Raw genomic sequence first — 23,672 nt, forward strand, 5'->3', positions numbered from 1 at the left:
TTCTGTTTCTTTCTATAGTCCAGCCATGGTGGCCAATCACTTGTGAACATGCATGCCGCGGGAAGGTGACCTGAATTCAGCGTCTTCCCTGTGATACACTTCTGACTTTTCCGCCACTTTATTAAAGAGCCAGTAAACAGCCCTAAGTTCTAAAGCTTTTAAAAACAGATATATGTGCAGTTTTTCTTTGCGAACATTCTGCCGCAAGAATTTTGCGCATACGTGCTATATTAAAGAAGTTACAGGGGTTAGAACATCGGTCTAAGCTGGTTTCAAAATTTCGCTTTCACGCGGCCTCGCCCCCCTTCTTCCTTTCATGAAGAGGAAGGCATAACCCATCGTCGAGACTCCACCGACTTCGGCAACGTGACACACGTCAGCGATTGATGTCATCGACGAACTTGATCAGTCGCAACGTACTTCCGCTTCATCGACGCCACCAGCCACGGGACAACCGTGCAAGCGTCAGGTGCGAAGTGTCGACCACAAACAATCAGGTCCCTGACGTTCATCGCTGGATGGCCGATTCGCTTCAGCCATGCAGCGCGCAGGGCCCCATCGTGAGGCACCCGGTGCCGATGCTTCTCCGCTGCCCAGTCGCTCGAATTGCGGCCGACGACAGAGCAACGCTTTTTACCCGTGTTGCTCATGTCGAGGGCGAAGTACGTTCGTAGGTGCGCGCAGGCGCTGCAGTTGAGCGAAGAGTGTACACGTGCACGCGACAACTGCGAGGCTGGTTCTTTCACCGCAGTGCCACCACAGTTTCACCGCAGTTTGTAGCTGTGGGTGGGAACAGGAACTGACGTTGACTTCACGACTGTTTTTTCACACCTGATTCAGATCAATCTGCGAGCTGCTTCAGCGAGCTGCGTGCTACGTCACGTCGCCGATCGCCGAGTTGACGTAACTGCTCGTGCAAGGGGGTTGGTCAGGCGTAGGAAAGATGCGCGGGAATTGTTTCTCGAAACAGAGGCTCTGCGCGGCGCGCAGCGCTGTAATATTCAGAAAACTTGATCGCTGCGTTCTAATCTACGAATTTCCGAGCTTGTATGGGGAGGTGTAAAAAAAAGTCGGAGCATGTTTACTGGCCCTTTAAAGACGATAGTCTTTCTTCGGGAACTTTGATGCCGAAATTGTGGTCTGTCTGTCTGTCTGTCTGTCTGTCTGTCTGTCTGTCTGTCTGTCTGTCTGTCTGTCTGTCTGTCTGTCTGTCTGTCTGTCTGTCTGTCTGTCTGTCTGTCTGTCTGTCTGTCTGTCTGTCTGTCTGTCTGTACATTTGTCTGTTTGACCGCGGTAACGATACTTCAAACGGCTAGAAACGGTACGTCAAACAGCCAACCCCATCCGCAGCGCCCACCAATATTGCTCAAGTTTCAGCGTTCGTACTTGTGCGATTGTCCATTAAAAAGCAATTATTGCACATATCTGAGGCACCATAACAACACGTCGATGTTTTGTATGTGTGTATACTAGAGAAGGCATATACAAGTAATTCCAAGGACCGTCACGTTTATCACGCTGTGCTGACACTGCAACGCGATGCTCAAAAAAAGCCAAGTGTGTCCGACGCTTCGCTAAGACGACTTGGTGAGAGCACCTGCCCGGCGCTTTGCGTTCTACACCATACCGTCTGCGAGATATGCACGCATCTTTCTCCACGGGCGCGCACGCCTTCCTCCGTTTTCGAAGATAACGGCCAGATGGCGCTCGTGTCTAACGTGCCTCGATGTGCTCGTTCGCCTTCGCTGCACGGATCGAGACTCTCTAACTCAGCGCTTCCAGAATACAATTCACCCGTTTTCTAGCCCAGAACACCCAATAAACTTTCTGTTTACTCTCTCCACACGCAAGACTATCGTCTTTCGACGACATTTTCAGTGAAACATGCAGCCACCAGGCCAATTTTTTTTATTACGCTGACTGTTAAATACCGCAAAGGTTTCCCATGGGCGTCAGTTTTCGGAATGGGGATGTACCACCAAGCGTCAATGTGGGTTCATTCAAGTTAAGTGGTGCTTTCATTTGTATATCAAATATGTATATCAAATGTTCATGAAAAAAACGTATATCAAATATGCAATACGGAAACTTTCTTAAATGAATGTACACTAAATATTACAGCGAAAGCTGTTTAGAGATCACTTTTCGGATCACACACAGGTGGTTTGCCGCTACCGTCGCCGCCGCGCCGGTGTCCGTAACCCCATTGCGCGAAATTAGAAAAAACAACTTGCATTAATGACACATTGTTTTTTGAACACGGGTACGCTGGGTGCCAGCCGAATATTTTAACACTCAGTTACGCCGGTGCATGTAACTTATAGTTAAACTTGCCTTAGGCAGGCATGACTTAGCACCTATGGCACAGTGGGGCTCGAACCCACGTTCGCTGGGTGCCAGCCTGGTATTCTATCAATGAGCTACACCAGTGCTTATGACTTGCTGTCTAACTTGCTTCTATAGAGACCTTCGTTCTATAGAATGCTTCTATAGAGACCTTCGTTACAGACCTTCTTTTTACTCCTTTTCTTTGCTACTCAAATTTTTCGCGCCTTCAACAACAAACATTACTTTTTTTTTTCCTGTGTGTACAGTTTTAATGCATTATGCATCCAATTTTTCGGGCCTTCAATTACTAGCCGTTGGTTTTCCTATGTGTAACATTTTAGTGCATATGCATCTCAGTGTGGGTGATGCCCTGATTGGTGTAACCATTTTTTTTTTTTTTTTGAAGCGCTTATTCCTGTTCGTTTGTATGCAGTAGCTCATATGTATACTTTTTATTATCAGTCTCTCTTTTACCGGTGCATCTTTTTTTTTTTTGTAAATTGACACTATTTGCACTTTTGTATGCTTCAGTATTGCCTCGTCGTTTCTCTTTTTCTTCTTTGTAGCGTTCCCATGTTTTTCGAATACAATATCGTTTCTTTGTTTAGTTGTTAGCGTGCATATATTTTTTGCTTGCATATTTTTGTTATCGCAATAGAATTGCGATACTTTGGTGTGTTGTGTCTATTACTGTAAATTGTTGTGTCTATTACTGTAAATTTCTACAGCATGCATATCTGCCGTCTGCTGCTGACGTTTGAATTGGGCCGACGGGCCTGTCAAGCTGCTTGTATGCAGCTTTTGTCGTCAGCCTTTCAATGTATTTACGATAAATAAATAAAGAACTTCCCTTAGGCAGGCTTGATTTCAGGAAAGATATCGCGTTATTTTACTTATAAACCGTTTTAAAACAGCGAAAAAACAACCAGTCGTCGCACAATGCGAATAGCGTAACGAATGGGCCATCAAATGCTCCAAACCATCACAAAAGCTTTTTCACTTCATCACAAAAGCATACCCACTTCAGCCATAATTCCTCATCGTCATCAGCCACTGCATAGACAATTGGCAAACAATTCATTGCAAGTGTTTAGTGAATACCACGCTTCTTAGAAGAATTAAGAAAAATAGCATAGCGAAAGCAAGCCTACTACCCAAAATTTTATTATTAATGCCCTAGTGGGTACCAAGCAAGTGTGCGTGTAGTAGTTACCCAATGAGTGTTTTGAAAAGGCTCGGAAAGGTCGCTCTTCTAGCTTTCGCTGTGACTGTGCTGCGCCTACGACGAAGGCCTTGCATTTCAATGCTTCTATAGAGATACGTTCTGCTGTCATGCATTATCGATTCATACAACGATGGAATATACGAGATTTTTCATATATGTTGGCATCAAGTACAAAAAAAAAAACACCGGAAATAACTATGAATACTTTAGTTGAACGCTATGAACGTAGATACAAAGCTTCTCGTTTCTAAAGAACACAGCGTCTTATTAAATGCGAAGCATTTCTTAGCGAACTTCGGCGACATTGAGCGTATCTATCTATCTATCTATCTATCTATCTATCTATCTATCTATCTATCTATCTATCTATCTATCTATCTATCTATCTATCTATCTATCTATCTATATCTATCTATCTATCTATCTATCTATCTATCTATCTATCTATCTATCTATCTATCTGGCCGCCTACGACTTGTAGCTCTCCTGGCCGTTTCAATAATGGTATTGATACCAAACTTGGTATGGCATAACATGACTGTATGAAGAACATATTTCACTAGTCATAACATGAAAATCATGAGATGTATATCATTAATGTCATGATTTACATTTCATGATCCTGCAGCTCTTGGGGTGGTTTTGTTCACATGACATGTTGCAAAACTGCTTTGGTATGACATGATTGCAAGACAAACACAAGCGACAGACCATATAATGAAAATCATGATATGCGTGTCATGTAACAACATGATTACATGCCACGGTCATGATGCGCTCGCTGCTGCTTCGCTAGCGCCACATATACCAAATTTTGTATTACAGTACGTGAATGGATGACGAAAGTATTTGACTGGTGCAAACATGATAATTATGGAATGCGCGTCATGTAACAACATGACTGCATGCCATGCTCCTGATGCGCTGGCGGCCATTTTGCTGCTTCACTTATATCAAATTTGGTATTACGGGACGTGAATGGATGATGAAGGTATGATACTGGTGCAAAAATGATAAACATGAGATCCATGTCATGTAACAACATGACTACATGCTACGCTCATGATGCGCTAGCGGCCGTTTCGCTAGATTCACACTACCAAACTCGGCATTACGTGACGCGAACGGACAACATAGGTAAATGACACATCCAAACATGATAATTACGACATGCGTGTCTTGTAACAACATGACAACATGCCACACTCATGATGCGCTCGCGGTCGTTGCGCTAGCTTCAAAAATGACAAAATTGGTATCACGTGACGCCAATGGATGACGAAAGTATAAATGATTAACGCAAACAATAATCATGAGATGCGTGTCATATGAGAACATGACTACATGCTGGAGTCAAGGCACCACCATTTCGACATGACGCGGTGCGCGTGCTCGCCGACGTTCATTTCGTCACGTCACGCCGGCGTTGCCATGCCAGGCGCCGGAAATGCCATATACGCGCAGACGCGCGCCGCACTGTGTTCCCTTGACGCACGCGCGCTTCAGCGTGGCCAGCGTCCCTCCGTCACGAAAAGAGGGAGACGCAATGTTGTGAGAATAACATATTGGCATAGAGTAATGTTACTCTATGGCATCGGCGCGAAATGCAGCATGTCGCATTTCGCGCCGGTTGCCGTCGGGCCGCGCCGATGGACGCTGGTCGCGCCTGGCATCACACTATAGAGTGCTCGCGTTTTGCTAACGTAGCGTCACTGCGCCCAGCGTGTGCGCGCGTAAACGCTACATTGGAGTATATTAGGCCCTTCATGATGCGCTCGAGGCCATTTTAACCAAATTTGGTGTTACGTGATGTGAATAGATGACGAAGGCAAAGGATATATCTAAACATGATTGTCATGACACATAAGTCATGTACGGCATCATTTACTTCCACCTCATAACGCTGATTTTACAAAAACATATCAATATTTTTCATTCATGCTTTGCATATCATTGATTCCCACTGTACGTGGGATCTGCCCATTTTTTTATTTGCATATTTTCTTGAGACGGTGATTTCCTTACTAAGGCACACGATAAATGTGTACCTGTACTGTCTCTTTTAGCAGACAGCCTAGGTCTTCGGGTAGCTCCCTTAAATATGCTGGACTGATCTCGGCCATCATTCCATGGCAGGCTTCTCAGTTTTAAACGTTTTGTGTTACGGTTGTGTAGTGGTCACGGTGCACGGCTGCAGATTGCAGACCCGATGGTCACGGGTATGATCCGAGTTGTGGCAGTCTATGGGGCGACGAAATGCCACATGGCCATGGGGTGTGTGTGATATCTGTGGCAGTTAAAGAACATCCGAAGCTCAGAATTTCCGGAGCCCTCCACTGCGGCGTGTCTCGCAATTACATCGTTTTTTTTTCGCACGTAAGACCCCATATATTGTTCCACTTCTCAACGGCAGTAGTAAGATCAGGGCCACCTGGCATTCTTTGAGATGCACTGACATAGTACATTACACGGGCATTCCTGCTCTATCGAAGGCAACTGCCACCTCAGGGATCGAGCCCGCGTATATCAGTGCCAACCGACTTGTGTCTGTTTGTACTAGCACTGGGTATTTCCACAATCATTCCTCAAGTTTTATTATCGCCCCGTTATACTGTAATTGTCAGTGCAAGCCACACGTGCACAGTTCGAGAAGCTTCAGAACTGTAGTAGATAATTTTCAGATTACGCGCACAACGCGTACTTTTCAGGTTATTCCGGAACCTATGTAGCCGCTAGAGATAACGCCAGAGTATTGAACGGCACATGTATAAGTGCCGATGCGCATCACCGCATGTCACTTTATCGACAGCCGACGCTCTGTTCTCCGCTATCAGTGCCAGTGCGTATCGCTGTGTTCTGACGTACAGTTCAGCGGCCATACTGAGTTCGGCCAAATAAACAGTTTCATCTTCGACCTACAGTCTCCTTCCTTCGTCTCCGTCACGGCCCACAATATGGAGGCACCGGGAACATTTCAAAACAAGAGAAGTCGGCGCTACGAGGGTTTTGTTGGTGTGTATCAAGCTTTTTATCAATCATCGGGGGATCAGTGCACCAAATTGTGTGGCGCGTGCAAATTGACGTCACGCACTAGAGTGAACTGCGCTAGCCAAGCGCGCCAGCTTGAAGTTCTCCTATCGCGACACACGCACTTTACTCTAACGTAGTTGTTTGTCAGTTCTTGCAATGATGGCACTGACGGAATAAGAAGTTATAGTAGGATTCCACACAAACACGTATGCGTTTAGCCAAGTGCACCAGAAGGCACAGTCCTAAACCACACCACTGAAACTTAAAAGGATAATTTGTCATGGCAGACAGATAAAGCTCCAGCGTTTCGAGCAACTGCAAGAAACCGACATGTTTTTCTGCAGGAGAGAATGCATACCTGTAGGCTTCCTCTTGGACAGTATTCGGTGACCAGGCAGCAGTGAGGAGGTTCCTCGCATATTCCCAGGAAGCGCACAATATGATCGTGCTGCAGATCTTTCATCTAAAATTCAGAATAAGTTCTAAATGAGTTATGCAAAAATTTAGCGAAGCTTCAGAGTTGAGAGTAAATTGAAACCTTTAGAATATGGAGACACATTTGGAGATTAGGTGGTGCTGCTCTCAACGTTTCGGCAAGTGCACATTTTTTTTCTTCAAGACATGCAGCCTTGAAGAAACAATATCTTCATCGAAAGCGCGTTCTCGAGCAGGAGTGAATTCACGAACGAGTTCAAGGACACAGGTAACGGGTTCGCTACTATGACGTCGGAATGTGTTCGGTATTGCTGAAAAAAATCGTCTCGCTAAAAGAATGTAAACAATCGAATTGGAATGGTATAGTGTACGTCATGAGGCTAGCAGCTAAGTACATTTCATCCGCCAAAGATGTGTCTTTTTTTTCGAACTTGGGCGACATATGTCTTAAAAGCACGTAAACTATGTCGGCGAAATGTGTCCGGTAATACTGGAAAAAAATCGTCTCGCTGAAAGAACGTAAACAATCAAATTGAAATGGTATAGTGTACGCCGTGAGGCTAGCAGCTAAGTACATTTCATCCGCCAAAGATGTGTCTTTTTTTTTCGAACATGGGCGACATATTTTTTAGAAGAACGTCTACTTAAGCTCTGTCATTTTGCGCAATTATCAGATAGGTGGTGATATTTGCGTTAAGATTTCTACTCGCACGGTGTTTTCGGCTGAAAAGTAACGTAACGTATACTTGCGTTTTTCAGCTCCATTAGCAGCGATCGCGTGATCTCTAACTTCAGCTTGTTGAATGGTCTTATCGCAACCACTTGACCCTGGGTAGAATTCAATGATACCATGAAAACAACAAGTTAGCGATCACCTTGCATGCCACAACTTAAATATATTGTATGCCCACCTTGTAGAAACCAGTTCCAATAAAAAGTTGGCGTCGACCACCGAAGAAAAGAGCTTCTGATGAGTTTGAACTCTGAAAAAACCAAGTCGTGTGATATGAGGAAGTTTGTCCCTTTCTTTCAATTTCCAAACATGCAGCGAAATAAGAGCCTGCATTCATGAGCTATGTCAAGAAAACTTCTGTACATTGCAATGCATTCAGCGTCAAGAGTAAAAATGGGAGAACCTCGTGCATCATTGTTAGTGTCAATGGGTTAAATGAACTATCCTCATCAATTTTTATTTTACGCCCAAGTTTACTCTTAACATTAGACCACTGGTTCTATATGGTTGTTAGTGTGAGTACTGAAATCATGGGCTAAGTTACGTGCAAAGCTCAATTGTACAAAAAATTTGTTATACAATCACGCCTACGTGCCTGTCCACAGCCAAAGCAAAATACTGTATTGTTGGCATGCAAAACGCCAGTACACACTGCAGCGGAACTTAACGGTGTACAAGTGCAATTGACTTGGTTCGTTACAAGATATCGACGAAAAATGGGTAGAGGTAAAACCTTGCAGTACCTTACGGCTCGCTCTGGTAGATAAAACCTACTCTAGTCAGCTTGCTGTCGCATCTGCACGTGTTGTGCATGTGCGCACCTGTAATCGCCTCATCTGGCCTGCCTGCACCCCACCGGACTATCACTTCTAGAACGTGTTGCTCGTTGTCCTACTGCCAATCAGTTGCCCGTAAAATACTGGTTACGGTTTTCAATAAATGTTCTTTTCATTTTGCTGACTACACCTTGCATGTCCGGCGCTGCTACGAGCCCCGGTGTTGCAAACCAGTTTGACGAAAATACCCTACGTCACTCTCATAATTATCCTAATTTAACCTAAACTACATTATTTATTATTACCCTGCGTTATACCCTTCGCCAGAAATACTGCAGTGTAACAATAATAAAGTACATACTACATTCATTGCGCAACTTGAAGATGTGCGGTGACGTTGAAATCAGTGGGGACTTCAGCAGCTTAAAAATACATTTCGAAGACAAGAAAGAGAACGTGAAGAGCCGATGTAAAGGCATTCCTGTATTTTTCTGAGAGAAGCGTTGACTAACCGTTGGAAAAAAAGCACTAGAGAGACTCACGAGCAAGTGGCAGTGACCGAAGAACGCAAGGCGAGACGGCGTATAGGCGGAAAGAATGCATTGGAAAGCAGCGTGCAGCAAGGCTCTGAGTGGAAGGGTGAAAACTAAATGAACAGGAATTTATTGAAAAATAATTCAAAAGGAACTGCTTCGCTGTTTGAAGCGAGATAAGGTTGTGTTAGAACACGCAGTTATAAAAATCGTGATTAAGCAATCAATAGAAATGCACGTCCGTGGTGAAGGTAACAAAACCACGTATAAGGTTTTAATGTCGAGATATTCAATTAAAGGTATGTCAGAGCAATTTGTGACGTAATAGGAAAGTCGCAGTGATGTCTTTTTGACTTCAAGATTACGTCACAAATTCTTGCAATCAGTGACGTCGCGATGGCGCCGTTATACCACGAGCCGTATCACTGGCCTTCACTCCCACGGTTACTTTTCGGGTTTGGTAAAGCGTCTAAGGCCTTCGTCCGAACCACTGCAACAGACCGCCATCCTAAAACTGACAAGCCCCTCCGCGCAACGGAGAGGAATAAAATACATGCATCTTAATGAACGACAATGATAGCACACGGGTGTGTGCCCTGATATCTTTCATCAGTGCGCGACACTAGTGAAATGTTAATTAGGAGTCCAGTTTTATTGAAAGTTAGATTGTTTTCAGATCATTTAGCAATGTAATCTTTGCATAAGTCCCACGTATCATCTGTGTTTTTCGCTGTTCAGTGGTGAGCGTGGAAATCATTCTACGGCTGATAAGATAATCGCGTCAACCCCTTGCTGCCCTACGCTGGTCAAAAAATACCGAAAATACCCGACAATTATGGTATTTTCAGTATTAGGGTTGCCAGCCATACCTTGGGAACCTTGATGTACACGTCATGGCTATGCTACAGTTCCCGAGCGAGTAAGTTATTGACATTCATGGGGTTCTATTTACGAACACTAGTGTTAATGAGAAAAGACTTAGTTCTCACTGTGTTCAACACTAATAAACTCTCCGATTATAATCTATACTAAGGCGTACGTTTTAGGCCTCAGAAATCTAAAAAAAAAAAAGACTTTTTCGTCCTGTTCCTGTTTTTAGTGAATTTTTTTCAGTGTTGCGCACAATATGTTACCACGCGCGTTTCTCATTTTTCCTTTTCTTTCATTCCGTTTTCGCCCACAAAGCCTGTCAGGTATGCTCAGGGCAAACTGCGCTTCATTGTTCGAGAAGGTTATCGCGATCACTGTAGATCGTCCTGCTAAGATGGCTAACCTCCCTGTCCTTCCTCATTTATTCCTCCTCCTCCTCCTGCTAAGATGGCGCGCACGATCCGAGCACTTGAGATTATTCCAGAGTTTGCACGACCACCACTGATAAGGATAGAATATTAGACGGCACATGTACAAATGCCGCCGCACTTCACCGCTAGTCAGCTTATTGATGGCCGACGCTCTATTCGTTGCAATCAGTGCCCGTGTATTGCTGTAATCTGACATTCAGTTCCCGCGCCACAAGTTCGGCCGAATAAACTTTCATTTGAGCTTCGAGTATACTCCGTTTGTCATCACGAACCCGTGATAATATTTAGCAGAAACCTTCTTGAAAAGGCACTGTTCATCAATGATCATTCAGAGCCGAGGAAGCTTCACTCTGCGAAAACCCACAATAAATATGTCTCGCGTGCACGGCGTGCGGACGGCTCTCAGAGAAAAGACATATAACCTTATTCGCGTTTCCAGACAATGACTGCTATCAATGTTACAAGACGTTCAATAATGCCTCTATATTTTGGTAGCTTAATAGAGGTCATTTAGCATGTTGCCATGACGGCAATATTCCTTGTACTTCAGCACTCAATGTGCGCTTTCGATAACTTTCGCGTCGACAGACAAATGACTCAACCAGCCAATGCACATAGGATGAAGCATTCACGAATATTCTTTGAATACTATACTTGGTCTGTTTGCGTCATCCCGGCCACCATCGGAGGAAGCCTTTTCAAGCGGTAGATAGCTATTAGCTAGCACTGTCAAGCTGTCAGAGCCAAAGTACTTGAACTGTACTCTCACAGTAATAGGGTCAGCTAGGGCGAAACGCCAATTAGGGGACCACCCGTAAGACAAGTATTTCAAAAGAGGGTCAAGCATGTTAGTACACAGCTCCTGACGGACTTACAGCGACGCTAGCTCTCGTCAGGCTCATTCGAGAACCGAATTTCTTGAAGTGGCACGGAGGTGAGCTGGAGATATCTTCCCAGCGGATTTTCCATGTCATCGAGGCCAACTCGGCTTCCAGCTTGAAGTGCCTGCGCGAGTGTCAGAAGCGTGCACAATTTCATCACGAGAGCAATGCGGCATCAGCGGAGCACTCTTCTGAGGCAGTTAATCTATACGAAGATTTATTTCATTAACACAAACAGTTGGATTGCTGCCTGTTCACGCTCATCAAGGTTCTGATTTCTATAAAAAAAATTTCATCGTGAAGAACTGGAGAAGTGTATAAAGTGTGTTGGCGCAGCATGTCGCACAACGTGTATATCTGGATGACAACCATGATGAAATTGACGTGACGTCACATGTCTGTATATACCGGGTGTTCAAAATTAAGCTTTATGATTTTTTTAAAATTAGGCGCTCGAAGGCACGTGAGAACCACTTGTGCAAATAAGTTAAGCGGCCAGGGGGACAGAAAGTTAGATGATAATTATCGCTGTCAGCAGCCCAATTAACTAAAATTTAATAATTAACTTTTTACTGGCTGCGGTAAGTTGGCATGTTTATATTGAAAAAATGTAGGCAGTGGTGTTTGTACACAGTTTCAGTTGGAAGATTTTTTCTAGCACGCCTGTGTTCCGAGATATCCGGCTCCAAAGTTTAATTGTCTTTCGCACGATTACGCATGCAAGAGGGTGAGGGTCCGCGCAAAGCTCCTCCCTAAAGTGACGCATCTGTTGCGTGTGGTGTTTAGTGTGTGAAGAGGGTGGAAGCGTAGGCATAGGTGATAGCAATTACCCTTGCCCTCTTCGGCCGGCGAAATCAAAATGTGACAGCGCGGTGCGCCATGAGCCTTACGCATGATCCTGATGAACGCGATAACAGGAGACCATTTTTCGCGACGTTTTTTCGTGACTTTAGATCACACTGAGACATCTTCTTGTGAACGCGTTAGCAGGACCGTCCTGCACTAGGGTGCCTCCGGTTAGAGCACAGCGTCTCTGCATTGAAGGTCTACCAAGGAAATCCACGTGGAGTCCTTTCGAGCTAATATGGCTGCTTCTGGCGTGAGGTATTCTACCAAAGTAAAAGTAGACGTGGTGCTTGCAATGGCTGAAATGAATGGCAACGCTTCGTTAGCAATGGAGCTTTACGCGTCTCGCCACCCACACCGTCCCCTTCCAACAAGGCCCACTTTCACAAACCTGTTTCGACGCTTCTGCACAACAGGCTCTGTCCACCTTCCGAGACGGACCAGGAAGGCAATCGTCGATGAAGACTTTGAAATCGACGTTGTCGCGTGCGTAACCTCGATGCCAGAGCTCAGCATCCGACAGATTGCCGATCAGTGCGGTCGCAGCATCGGAACAGTCACAAATGTTTTAAGAAAGCACAAGTTCCATCCATATCACGTTTACCTTCATCAGGACCTAAATGAGGCGGACTTTGAAAGGCGAGTTGACTTCTGCAATTGGGGCCTCATCAAAACTGATCAAGAAAATGACTTTTTGCACAGAATAATTTGGACTGATGAAGCTCGGTTTTGCCGAAATGGAAGTGTTAATCTTCACAACGCCCATTATTGGGCACAAGAAAACCCACACTGGCTGAGGCAGCACAAGCATCAAGTTCGCTGGAGTGTGAATGTGTGGTGCGGCATACTCGGGGACAGGATCATCGGACCTCACTTTTTTGAGGACAACTTGAACGGAAAGATGTACACAGAAGAAATATTAGGTGTTGTCATTGATGATCTTGTCTGCAGTCTTTCCCTGAATGACCTGCGCCAAGTATGGTTTCAGCACGATGGAGCACCACCACATTTTTCTACCAGGGCGAAGAACTGGTTGGACAGACGTTTTCCACAACAGTGGATTGGGCGCGCAGGAGCGATGTTTTGGCCACCAAGATCACCTGACCTTTCTCCGCTCGACTTTTTCCTTTGGGGCTACGTTAAAGATCGAGTTTACGTAACAGAGCCCAGCGATGTTAATGACATGAAGGACAGGATAACATCTGCCTGTGCGAGTATTCCTGCAGAAGTACTGCGCCGAGTCATCGAGTCGACGCGACAGCGGTTCATGCTTTGCGTTGCTGCCGAAGGCAGGCATTTTGAACACTTTTTGGGGCATTGACGTCTTGAGAGGTGAAGAGTTTCGATGAGATTTGTGCATGACCGAAATATGCTTATGTAGCAGCAGGAAATATGCGTTAGCAAGGATAAAACTGTTTCAGTTATTATTGGTGGAGTTGTTGCTCTTGTTTCAATAAAAGTTACAGTACTCGGACATCAGCAGTCACGCTATTCGCGTAGCCCAGGCAACGACCACGCATGCTTCTCTAGTGATTATTACGCACGCGCACTGGCATCCAGATTCTCCGCTCGCACCATTATCTCGGCATGGTATCTGCCACTATCGTTAGAGGCTCTGCAGTTGCGTGTTACGACACTGGTTGCAAGCGTTCTTCGATTTTTGATTTCGACGGCCGAAGAGGGCAAGGGTAATTGCTATCACCTATGCCTACGCTTCCACCCTCTTCACACACTAAACACCACACGCAACAGATGCGTCACTTTAGGGAGGAGCTTTGCGCGGACCCTCACCCTCTTGCATGCGTAATCGTGCGAAAGACAATTAAACTTTGGAGCCGGATATCTCGGAACACAGGCGTGCTAGAAAAAATCTTCCAACTGAAACTGTGTACAAACACCACTGCCTACATTTTTTCAATATAAACATGCCAACTTACCGCAGCCAGTAAAAAGTTAATTATTAAATTTTAGTTAATTGGGCTGCTGACAGCGATAATTATCATCTAACTTTCTGTCCCCCTGGCCGCTTAACTTATTTGCACAAGTGGTTCTCACGTGCCTTCGAGCGCCTAATTTTAAAAAAATCATAAAGCTTAATTTTGAACACCCGGTATATGCACATCGGCGCTGAACAAAAGGGATTCTATTCATGCCGGGCTGACTGATAACGTTATTACAAATGGCGACGAGCGTCCTACGTATACGGAACGAAGAAACCCAGCGCGCTCTGTTTGCTGAACGAGAGCTGACATTTGATGGCGCTTGTAAAATTGCCCTGGACAGAGAACTAGCGGCACGAGACACTGAGAAAACGGGGTCCAGAGAACGAGAAGCATCAGTGCACTTTGTCAAAGGCCGACCGCGCCGAAACCAGAGACCAGTTAAGCCCAAGGGAAGCAAAGTCCGCAAGAGCGAAAATTGTGAGTGGTGCGGCAGGAGACACTCGTCTGAAGTGTGTTGGTACAAAAACTATCTGTCGAAAATGTTCAGAAGTAGCACATTTGAAAAACATGTGCCCAAATCCTAGACCGAGACCTAAGAGCACGCATGTGCTCAAATGTTCTGACGAGGACTCGGAGCATGAACTGTACCGTCTAGCTGATGCAACCCAATCCTCTTATGAAGTCACCGAACAGGTTGAAGGGCGCACACTGAATACGGAGGTTGACACGGGAGCGGCATTCACTATTATTTTGGAGCAAGTTTATCAATCTCAGTTTTCACATGTGAAGTGTGAACCGTGCAAAATGTCACTTCACACGTATACTGGGGAGAAAATACAGCTGAAAGGGCAGTGTGAAGTGACTGTGAAGTACAAAGACGAAAGCATGACGTTACCCATGATTGTTGTTAAGGACACCGGCAGGAAGTTACCCGCTCTGATCGGGAGAAATTGGCTAGAACGTCTAAAACTTGACTGGCTGTAAATTGGCCAGATTGCGGTCGAAGACAGAGTTGCGCGTCTAAAACAAAAGTACCCTGAAGTGTTCGCAACAAAATTGGGAAGAATCCAAAAGTTTCAAGCACAGATAGTCTTAAAATCAGGAACCCTGCTGGTGTTTTGCCGCGCTCGGCCAGTCCCATTTGCACTGCAGGACAAAGTTGAGCAGCAGCTGCGGAAAGGCATGCTGCGCCCGGTGATGCGCAGTGACTGGGCTACGCCCCCAGTCACTGTTTGAAAGGACGACGGCAGTGTCCGGTTATGTGTTGACTACAAACAACAGTAAACCCTTTTTTAAATACGGATCATTATCCATTCCCGATAACAGAAGACTTGTACACGGCATTAGCAAGCGGAAGAGTGTTCAGTGCGCTAGGCCTGTCCTCGGCGTATACAACTCCCACTTACTCCGGAGTCGCGATCATTGTTGACAGTCAACACCAGTTTGGGGCTGTTTGAGTTTCAGCGGCTTCCTTACGGGGTGGCTAGTGCGCCCGCAATCTTTCAGGCTATGATGGATGAGGTGCTTCACGACATTCCACACGTTGGATGTTATATCGATGACGTGATCGTGACAGGATCTGACATTGACGATTGTCCACAAATACCAGAACGTGTCTTGCAGAGATTGAGCGAATATAACATAATGTTCAACACTGCTAAATGCCGGTTCTTTCAAACATAGGTTACATATTTGGGTCACACGGTCACTAAACAGAGAATTTACCCCGCAGACACCAAAAAGAGGGCATTCTTAAAAGCACCTGAGCCTACTACAGCCACGGAGCTTAAGGCATATTTAGGCATGAGCAATTATTATTCCAGGTTTCTTAAGAACGCCTCGACGGTTGTGGAACCGCTCTATCGGCTTCTGAAAAAGGAAAAAAAGTGGACGTGGCAAAAAGAATGTAGCGACGCGTTTAAAGCTACGAAACACTTGCTGACAAGCAGCAAGGTGCTGACATTCTATGACATCAAGAAGCCGCTCGCAATGCTTTGCGATGCGTCGTCCTAAGGCTTAGGCGCTGTGGTTTTTCACGAGAGAGCCTGGGGTGATGAAAAGCCAATCGCCTTCGCGTCGTGCGCACTAACAAAAGCAGAAAAAAAGTACGCGAAGTGTGAACGCGAAGCTTTCGAAAGCTTCAATGGCCTAAACACATTTCACCGGTACCTGTATGGCCGAACATTTACAATATACACAGATAAGCCACTACTAAGTGTACTAGGGCACGATAAGTATATTCCAACATGTGACGTCACATGTCTGTATATATATGCACATCGGCACTGAATAAAGGCATTCTATTCCTGCAGGGCTGACTGATAACGTTACTACATAAAGTTCACCGACAACGCTGTTATTGCTTTGACCTAAGTGTATATCATCATGCACCCCTAAGAAAAAAAGGAAGTGAGCGTTGAGAAATGTTTCTGCCGCGTAACTACGCATAATTGCTGTCTGCCTCATGTGCTATCCTTGCGTTATCGCCGTGCAACTGACATTTCCCGGTCACGAATGGCGCGCGTGGCATTTCTGTGACACATCATTCGCGACAGCAAAGTGGCGAGAGCCGAGTTTCTAAAAAAGGCGCAAGCCAGGTTAATTGATATGTGGGATGAAACGCACCAAAACCACCATATGATCGTGAGAGACACCGTAATGGAGCGCTCCGGAAATTTTCATCACCTGGTGTTTTTTTAACGTGCACCCAAATCTGAGTGCACAAGCCTACAGCATTTTCGCCTCCATCGAAAATGCAGCCACTGCAGCCGGGATTCGATTGCGTGACCTGCGGGTCAGCAGCAGAGTACCTTAGCCACTAGACAACCGTGGTGGGGCGGAGCAAGCCAGGTTATTTTTGCGTGGTAGCAGTTACAACACGCGTGCATTGAGTGAATGTACAGAGCGAATGATTTTACACGAAAAAGTAAAAGTGAGCCTCGTAAGAGTCTTTCGGAGGGAAAACACTTCAACATGCCAGTATTTAAGCGACGAGATCACCTTAGACATTTTATTAAACTTTCACGTTTTTGTGTGAGCACTTAAATTGGCGTGATTACTTGTTTTTTTTTTTTACAAACTCAGTGTGGTGCGGACACAGTTCTATGCAGTGTGGACCCACTTCTGTGTGGTGTGGACACTCAGTGTGGAAAAAACGTTAACTCATTGTGTAAGTGTTGTGCTATGTACATATGTATAGCCTTGTGTTTGCTACAAAATGTGCGATGTTGACTTTTGTGCAAGAGAAGAGGAGTAGCCGGTGCCACGCATTAGCACCAACCTCTCCTTACATACGTTTATTAAAAAAAAAGACACTTCAACTGCAGCTCACGAGGGGTGGAGGTAAAGGAAGAATTAAAAGGGTAGGATTAAAAGGTAAACAGATACAGAGAGAGAGAGAGAGGGGGGGGGAAGGAGAGAACGAGGCGCAGGGACAGCAAACGACACAAGAACGACGGAAGTCAAGAGGAGATAGAAAAGATGGACCGAGGACAGGGAATGAATGTACAGAAATGCTCCCGAAATACTTCATTTTTGCCTTGACCGCTCAGAGGCAAAACGCATGTACGAGTGCAAGAGAAACCAGGGTGGGAGGCAATTTACCGCTGATAGCTCTCTTGTAGAAAAAAAAATAGAATTTATTTCATCAGACGTCACGTGAACAGTCCGCTGGCGTCAACAAATTTTGCCAAACTCCGCCAGTTCTCCGCCACTTCGATCCCAATGCACCCACTGAAATTCACACGGATGCAAGCGGTGTCGGCCTCGGTGCCATTCTCGCTCAACGCAAGGATGGCTGCGACGAGTACGTTGTCGCCTATGCCAGCCGTACACTAACGAACGCAGAATCCAACTATTCCGTCACGGAAAAGGAGTGCTTGGCTATCATTTGGGCTATAGCAAATTTCGCACCTACCTTTACGGACGCCAGTTTGATGATGTCACAGATCACCATGCCTTATGCTGGTTAGCGTCCATGAAAGATCCTACTGGCCGCCTCGCTCGTCGGGCTTTACGCCTTCAGAAATACGATATCCGTGTTGTTTATCGCTCAGGACGCAGAAATTCCGACGCCGATGCACTATCCCGTTCTCCGCTACCTCCTGACCTTGCCTGCTTATCAACTGCCATTTGCGATTCGTCATCGTTGAGCATCACTGACATGCCATCCGAACAGTGCAAGAATCCCTGGACCAATTCTTTGCTCGACGTCCTCTCTCACAATTCATCAGAAACGACTTCACGCTCCTTCTCTCGTCAAGCAAGACTGCTGTCCGTGAAGGCTTGTTGTATCGCCGCAATTACGTGACGGACGGCCGTAGATGGCTCCTTGTCATCCCTCGTCATTTGCGTTCAGACATCTGCGCTGCCTTTCATGATGACCCCCAGTGTGGCCACGCTGGAGTATTTAAGACTTACTCTCGCCTTCGTCTAAGATACTACTGGCGCGTCATGTATCGGCACGTTCGCCAGTACGTTCGGTCATACACCACGTGTCAACGACGCAAGACGCCTTCTCACAGCACTGCTGGCCCTTTGCAACCCTTAACCTGCCCAGCGAGACCATTCGACCGTGTCGGAATTGATATTTATGGTCCTCTACCCAACTCTCTTCGAGGCAACCGGTGGATTATCGTCACCGTGGGTCATTTGACACGCTACGCTGAAACATCTGCGCTGCCTGCTACCACTGCGAAAAACGTTGCGTCCTTTCCTCTTCGTCATCTCATTTTGCGACACAGTGCACCTCGTGAATTACTGAGTGACCGTGGACGCGTGTTTCTCTCGAACGCCGTCGACGAGCTACTCAAGGCATGTCGCACTGTCCATCGGAAATCCTCGGCATACCATCCTCAAACCAATGGCATTGCGGAACGCTTTAACCGTACCCTTGGAGATATGCTTGCCATGTACGCCTCTGACGTCCACGCTAATTGGGACCAAGTGCTCCCTTTTGTCACGTACGCGTACAACTCTGCGCCACAAACAACCACTGGCTTTTCTCCTTTCTTCCTTCTGTACGGACGTGAGCCATCATGCTCCATGGACACCATTCTCCCTTACAGGCCTGATGTTTCCGAAGCGACGCCTGTTTCCGAAGCAGCTGCTTATGCCGAAAAGTGTCGTCAACTCGCTCGCTCATTTACCGCACAAGACCAATGGCGCCAGAAAACTGACCACGATTCCTCTGCGTCTACTGTACACTATAACCCAGGAATGCTGGTTTGGCTCTGGGTCCCGTCTACCCCTCCCGGTCTTTCGCCGAAGCTTTCGTCGAAATACCATGGCCCCTACCGTGTGGTGCGGCAAACATCTCCTGTCAACTATGACGTTGAGCCCATTGATCCACCTTCGGAACAACGCTGCCGTGGGCGTGAAACAGTACACGTATCACGCCTCAAACCGTGCTATGCGCGTGGTTGCACCAAGAACGCGGGGTGTTGCCACGCATTGCGTAAGACTGCCCCAATCTGTCTCGTACCATGAAAGTTGCCGATGGTATGCCCAACCTTCTTGCCGACCACGTGATGAGTATGTAACTTGTAGGCATGCTGAACATAGACCGTGCAGTATTGGCAAACTGCGTTCTCGTTAACGTTTCTAAGTAAAAAGCTCCAGAGCGAGCGAGGCTGATCTTGAACACCTTCACATAAATGCTCCCAATTTTTGCGGTAAGTAAACCAGTTAAAGTGAACAAGAAATGATTATTCACAAATATATTCACAGGCTATTAAGCCATTAAAATAATTCTTTACTACTACAAATTTTGCACGTTTATTCTGCCAGTAGAAACACGCTGAAAGAAGTGCCGTAAATTTGTTGATAGTCCAGTGATGCATCATTAGCGGAGAGCTTTTATCGTTTAGAGAACAGATAACTGGGCTAGTTTGTGGGAATTCATGTTAAGGCGTTGAAGATTGAATCTCGTATTGTGCATCATGTGACGCTGATACAAATATGTCACCATGTGCTAGAGTTTGATGCCATCGCATCCAACTATAGAGGCAACTAACTATAAGCTCTATGGCATTGCTAATGTTCAGTACATTTGTACAAACAACTTTAGTTGAATCAACATTTTGGATAAAGTTGTCGTTTGGCTTATACGTTTTGTGTCAAAAGTAAGTGTGAGCTTCAGCATATTCTTACTGGGGGTTTCTGCTGCAAAAACAAAATGATTGATATGCATTATTGGTGAGTAATGTCAGAAATCACATATTTTACTTTTTTTCGGTAACTGTAACGTTAACGCGTTACATGTTTGCAGGTAACGAAGTGCGGTAACGCGTTCTATTTTTGTTGGTGTAACGAGTAACGTACTTGGTTACTCTTTTTTTTTTTGGTAACGGATACAACATTGCCAACATGCCACTACGTCTCATCACCGATCCACCACTTCACCGACCACAAAGCAAACAAGGTTGAGAAGTAGCCAATATGAAATGCAAGACGGTCGTGCACTTGTATCCAGGTGCGCGTTAAAGAACCGTACATCATCCCACTTTGGACACATATCTTGTTTGTACGTGACCACCTATAGTTCCACCTTTGGAAACTGCCCACTATTTCGTCCTTCCTAACATCCCACAACGCCCCATCACCGATCCACCACTTCAGCAACCGATAAAGCCGTTACAATGAAGGGGGAACAGAAGCGACGTATACCTACCACTTACGAATAATAAAATTGTGTGTATAAATATACAGTGTTTGTCACGTCTTTGTTGATGTAGTGGGTGATATTCGCGGATGGTTCTTGGTTTAGCGATGAAACCCTCCAGCGCTTTTCCCCACTCATCATCATTCACTCCGTGGATATGCTGTGATTTTTTTCATTTTGTTGGAACTTGCACAGTCTGTGAAACTGCTGGTACAAAAGGCGTAAGTTATCATTTAAACCACTCAAGACTTATGGGTCGTGGGCCCTGGCACTTCACCAAATATTAAGCCTACCGAAATCGAATTATAACAGAATTATTTGTTCTAGCTCCTGTAAACCCCTTTTCTTGCTTTAATTTCGTGTGACATTGGAAGCATAAACAAAAAATAAACAAGAAATAAACCTCCCCTTGTCAGCTTCCCTTATCTTGACGACTTCTGTCTCTGTGGGTGTGTCTGTGTTCAAATTTTATTTTCACGTTTTCGCGAAATCCGGCAAGACATCATGTACTCCGAGGGAAAGCTGTTCCGCACATGATAATTTGCAGGTTCATAATTTCAAGTCAATATAGTTACAATATTAGATGCGAAAGAAATGCTCCTTGCCTTGGACATGGTCGTTAATATTAAACAGTCTTTGTTTACATGATTGATGCAGCGCTAGAGACGAAAGGAACATTGAGTGCACAGGGCTCTGCTTTTCTATTCGTCTCCAGCGCTGCGTCCATCGTGCAAGTATTCCAACTTGCCCAGCTTTCCATTCTATTGCGTGTTTGCACTTTGAATGTCTGCGGTTCGGGAAATGCACCTAGTAAGGTTTTTTATATTGAGAAGTAAGGTTTGAGTGCAAACAGAAGAGAACCATAGAATACTATATGCACTGTAAGACTCACTCTCGCTTAGCCTATATTTGCGCTAGAAGGTAGCAACGATATCTAGAAACTGCAGACAATCGTGTGAAAAGCAGTAAGAACACGATGCTATTGCAGGCAAGACTGCGTCCGAGAAAAAGATCGGAGTTGCAAGTTTGGCACACTCCGTCGACGTTTGTGCAGTGACTGGTAGGAGCACACCTTATGTGAAATTTCAGTGCGCTGCTTGCGCCCTGAAAGTGTTCTGTTTGCAAATGCTCGCCTGTAAATGAAGAAGAAGACGATGCACAGGATGACCACTAGCCCACACAGGACTCCACTCACGATGGCGTATTTAGGAAGCTCTGCAAAGAAAGAGAAAAAAGTGAGGTAGGTCAACCACGTTCAACCAGGAAGGAAAGACAGGGGCCAATAGAGAGAGGGACAGAAAAGAGCAACACAAGAAAAAGAAGCAGCAGTACTCGGTTTTAGGACCGGGGCTTGACCGCATACTATCTCTGCTGCCAGTCTTTGCGGCTCGGGTCCGGCGGTTCTCGTCGTGGGTAGGTGGCCGCCGCCACTAGACCCATTTAGCCCATTTTGCAGGGAGAAAGGCGCCTCATTCGGGAGAGATTTACCAAGGTTTATTTTACGTTATCTACAAGCGAGCGTTTCTCGCCACAACGAACATCTGGGCGAAGATGTCGTCCTACTTTGTGACGATCTCGGTGAAAGCTCTACATCAAAAAGGCATCAGCATGAAAAGCACTGCCCCGAAGAAGCACACGAAGCAGCTCGCGGGGGCTTATTATTATCAGTCCCGTTTCCCAAGATTCCTGGATGGGGGAAAGGGAACTAAAGTACACTGTCCAATCACAGACCACACTCAGCCGGCGAAGGGGACGAGCATGCACGGCCCGCGCGAACGTCCAATATTGAGGTGATGTCACTGCACTGCCATGTGTCACCGACGTGGCTGTTCCTCGTCGTGTGTGCCGCTGTGAGAGGTGTCTCCAGCTCACGGCCGCATACATCAAGAAGCCTCAACCAAGCTCAAAGCGTCCGCCGCACTGCTCGTTTGATCGGGGTGATTCGCGGCTGCCGCCGCTAACCCTTCTAAAGAAGATGTCACCACCGCGTAAACACTTGTCGTTCTCTCGCGAAACGGTCCACGACATCGTGGCGGCACGATGCCTCGCTTGGAAAATACATGGCGGAATGACGACGCCCGGGCTGGAACGGCTTTGCGCAGGCAAGAAGACCCTCAGCGATTCGTTGGCAGTACCCGGTATTTTGCTCCCCTTTTCGGACCCAGAGCCGTACCTAACACCAGGCCAATTTCAGAAAGTGCTTTCGGCTGCGGCGCCTGCGGCTGCGGCACCTGCAACCGAAGTATGGCCTTGCCTAAGAGCCAGAGGGCCAGGCTGTACTTATCCAAACCAGAGTGTTGAAATTGCCAGCTTATGCATTGTAGAGGCCGTGCTGTTTTTGATGGCGCAATTGTTTTGAAATGCTGTATTGCTCCTCCTAAGAGGCTGGCACGTTATAATATAGTCACGTGGGAAACACTCTTCATCACAGCTGACTTGGATAACACAGTCAGTCGAAAATAATGCTAGGACGCTCAAGAATGTAATCAAAACAAATTATCTTCGATCAGACACTATAGAAAATAGCACGAGAATGTCTGCTATAACTGATCAGCATATTTTGTACCGATCGTCGCCCATGGGAAAGTATGTTATCGGCATAGAAAACACAAACCTTCACCATAAATGTACAAAACTAAAATGTCAGGCAGACTTCAAGAACAGCAGGATTTCATTCAAATGAATATCGCCCCACCTTTTTTACTGATAATAAAAAATATACGCGCTAAGAACAAGTCATAGTACGAATAATAAAAATTCAAAATTTTTATTGCAAGCCTAAGTTAACATGGTCGTTACCTTTTGGGGTATAATTATTCACGCGAACAGCTTTGTCACTCGACAAAGCGAAAGCGATTGTTCGTGCCACCAGCTCATTTGGGCACACGTTAAGAACCCCAGGTGGTCGAAATTTCCGGAGCCCTCCACTACGGCGTCTCTCATAATCATATGGTGGTTTTGGGTCGTTAAACCCCACATA

General features: G+C 45.8%; 1 protein-coding gene across 1 annotated transcript in view; it reads right to left on the reverse strand.

Annotated features, from left to right (window-relative positions):
- LOC119171524 (atrial natriuretic peptide receptor 1-like) overlaps positions 1-23,672 on the reverse strand; it is a 642,832-nt gene that overhangs the window by 408,579 nt on the left and 210,581 nt on the right. The window contains exons 7-11 of the mRNA XM_075892142.1: positions 21,826-21,907; positions 11,237-11,366; positions 7,930-8,001; positions 7,769-7,846; positions 6,942-7,046 (exon numbers count right to left, since the gene is read on the reverse strand). Coding sequence (XP_075748257.1) covers positions 6,942-7,046; positions 7,769-7,846; positions 7,930-8,001; positions 11,237-11,366; positions 21,826-21,907 — 467 coding nt within the window. The remainder of the gene's footprint in view (positions 1-6,941; positions 7,047-7,768; positions 7,847-7,929; positions 8,002-11,236; positions 11,367-21,825; positions 21,908-23,672) is intronic.

Source organism: Rhipicephalus microplus, chromosome 4, assembly GCF_043290135.1.
Source record: "Rhipicephalus microplus isolate Deutch F79 chromosome 4, USDA_Rmic, whole genome shotgun sequence".
NCBI lineage: Eukaryota > Metazoa > Arthropoda > Arachnida > Ixodida > Ixodidae > Rhipicephalus > Rhipicephalus microplus.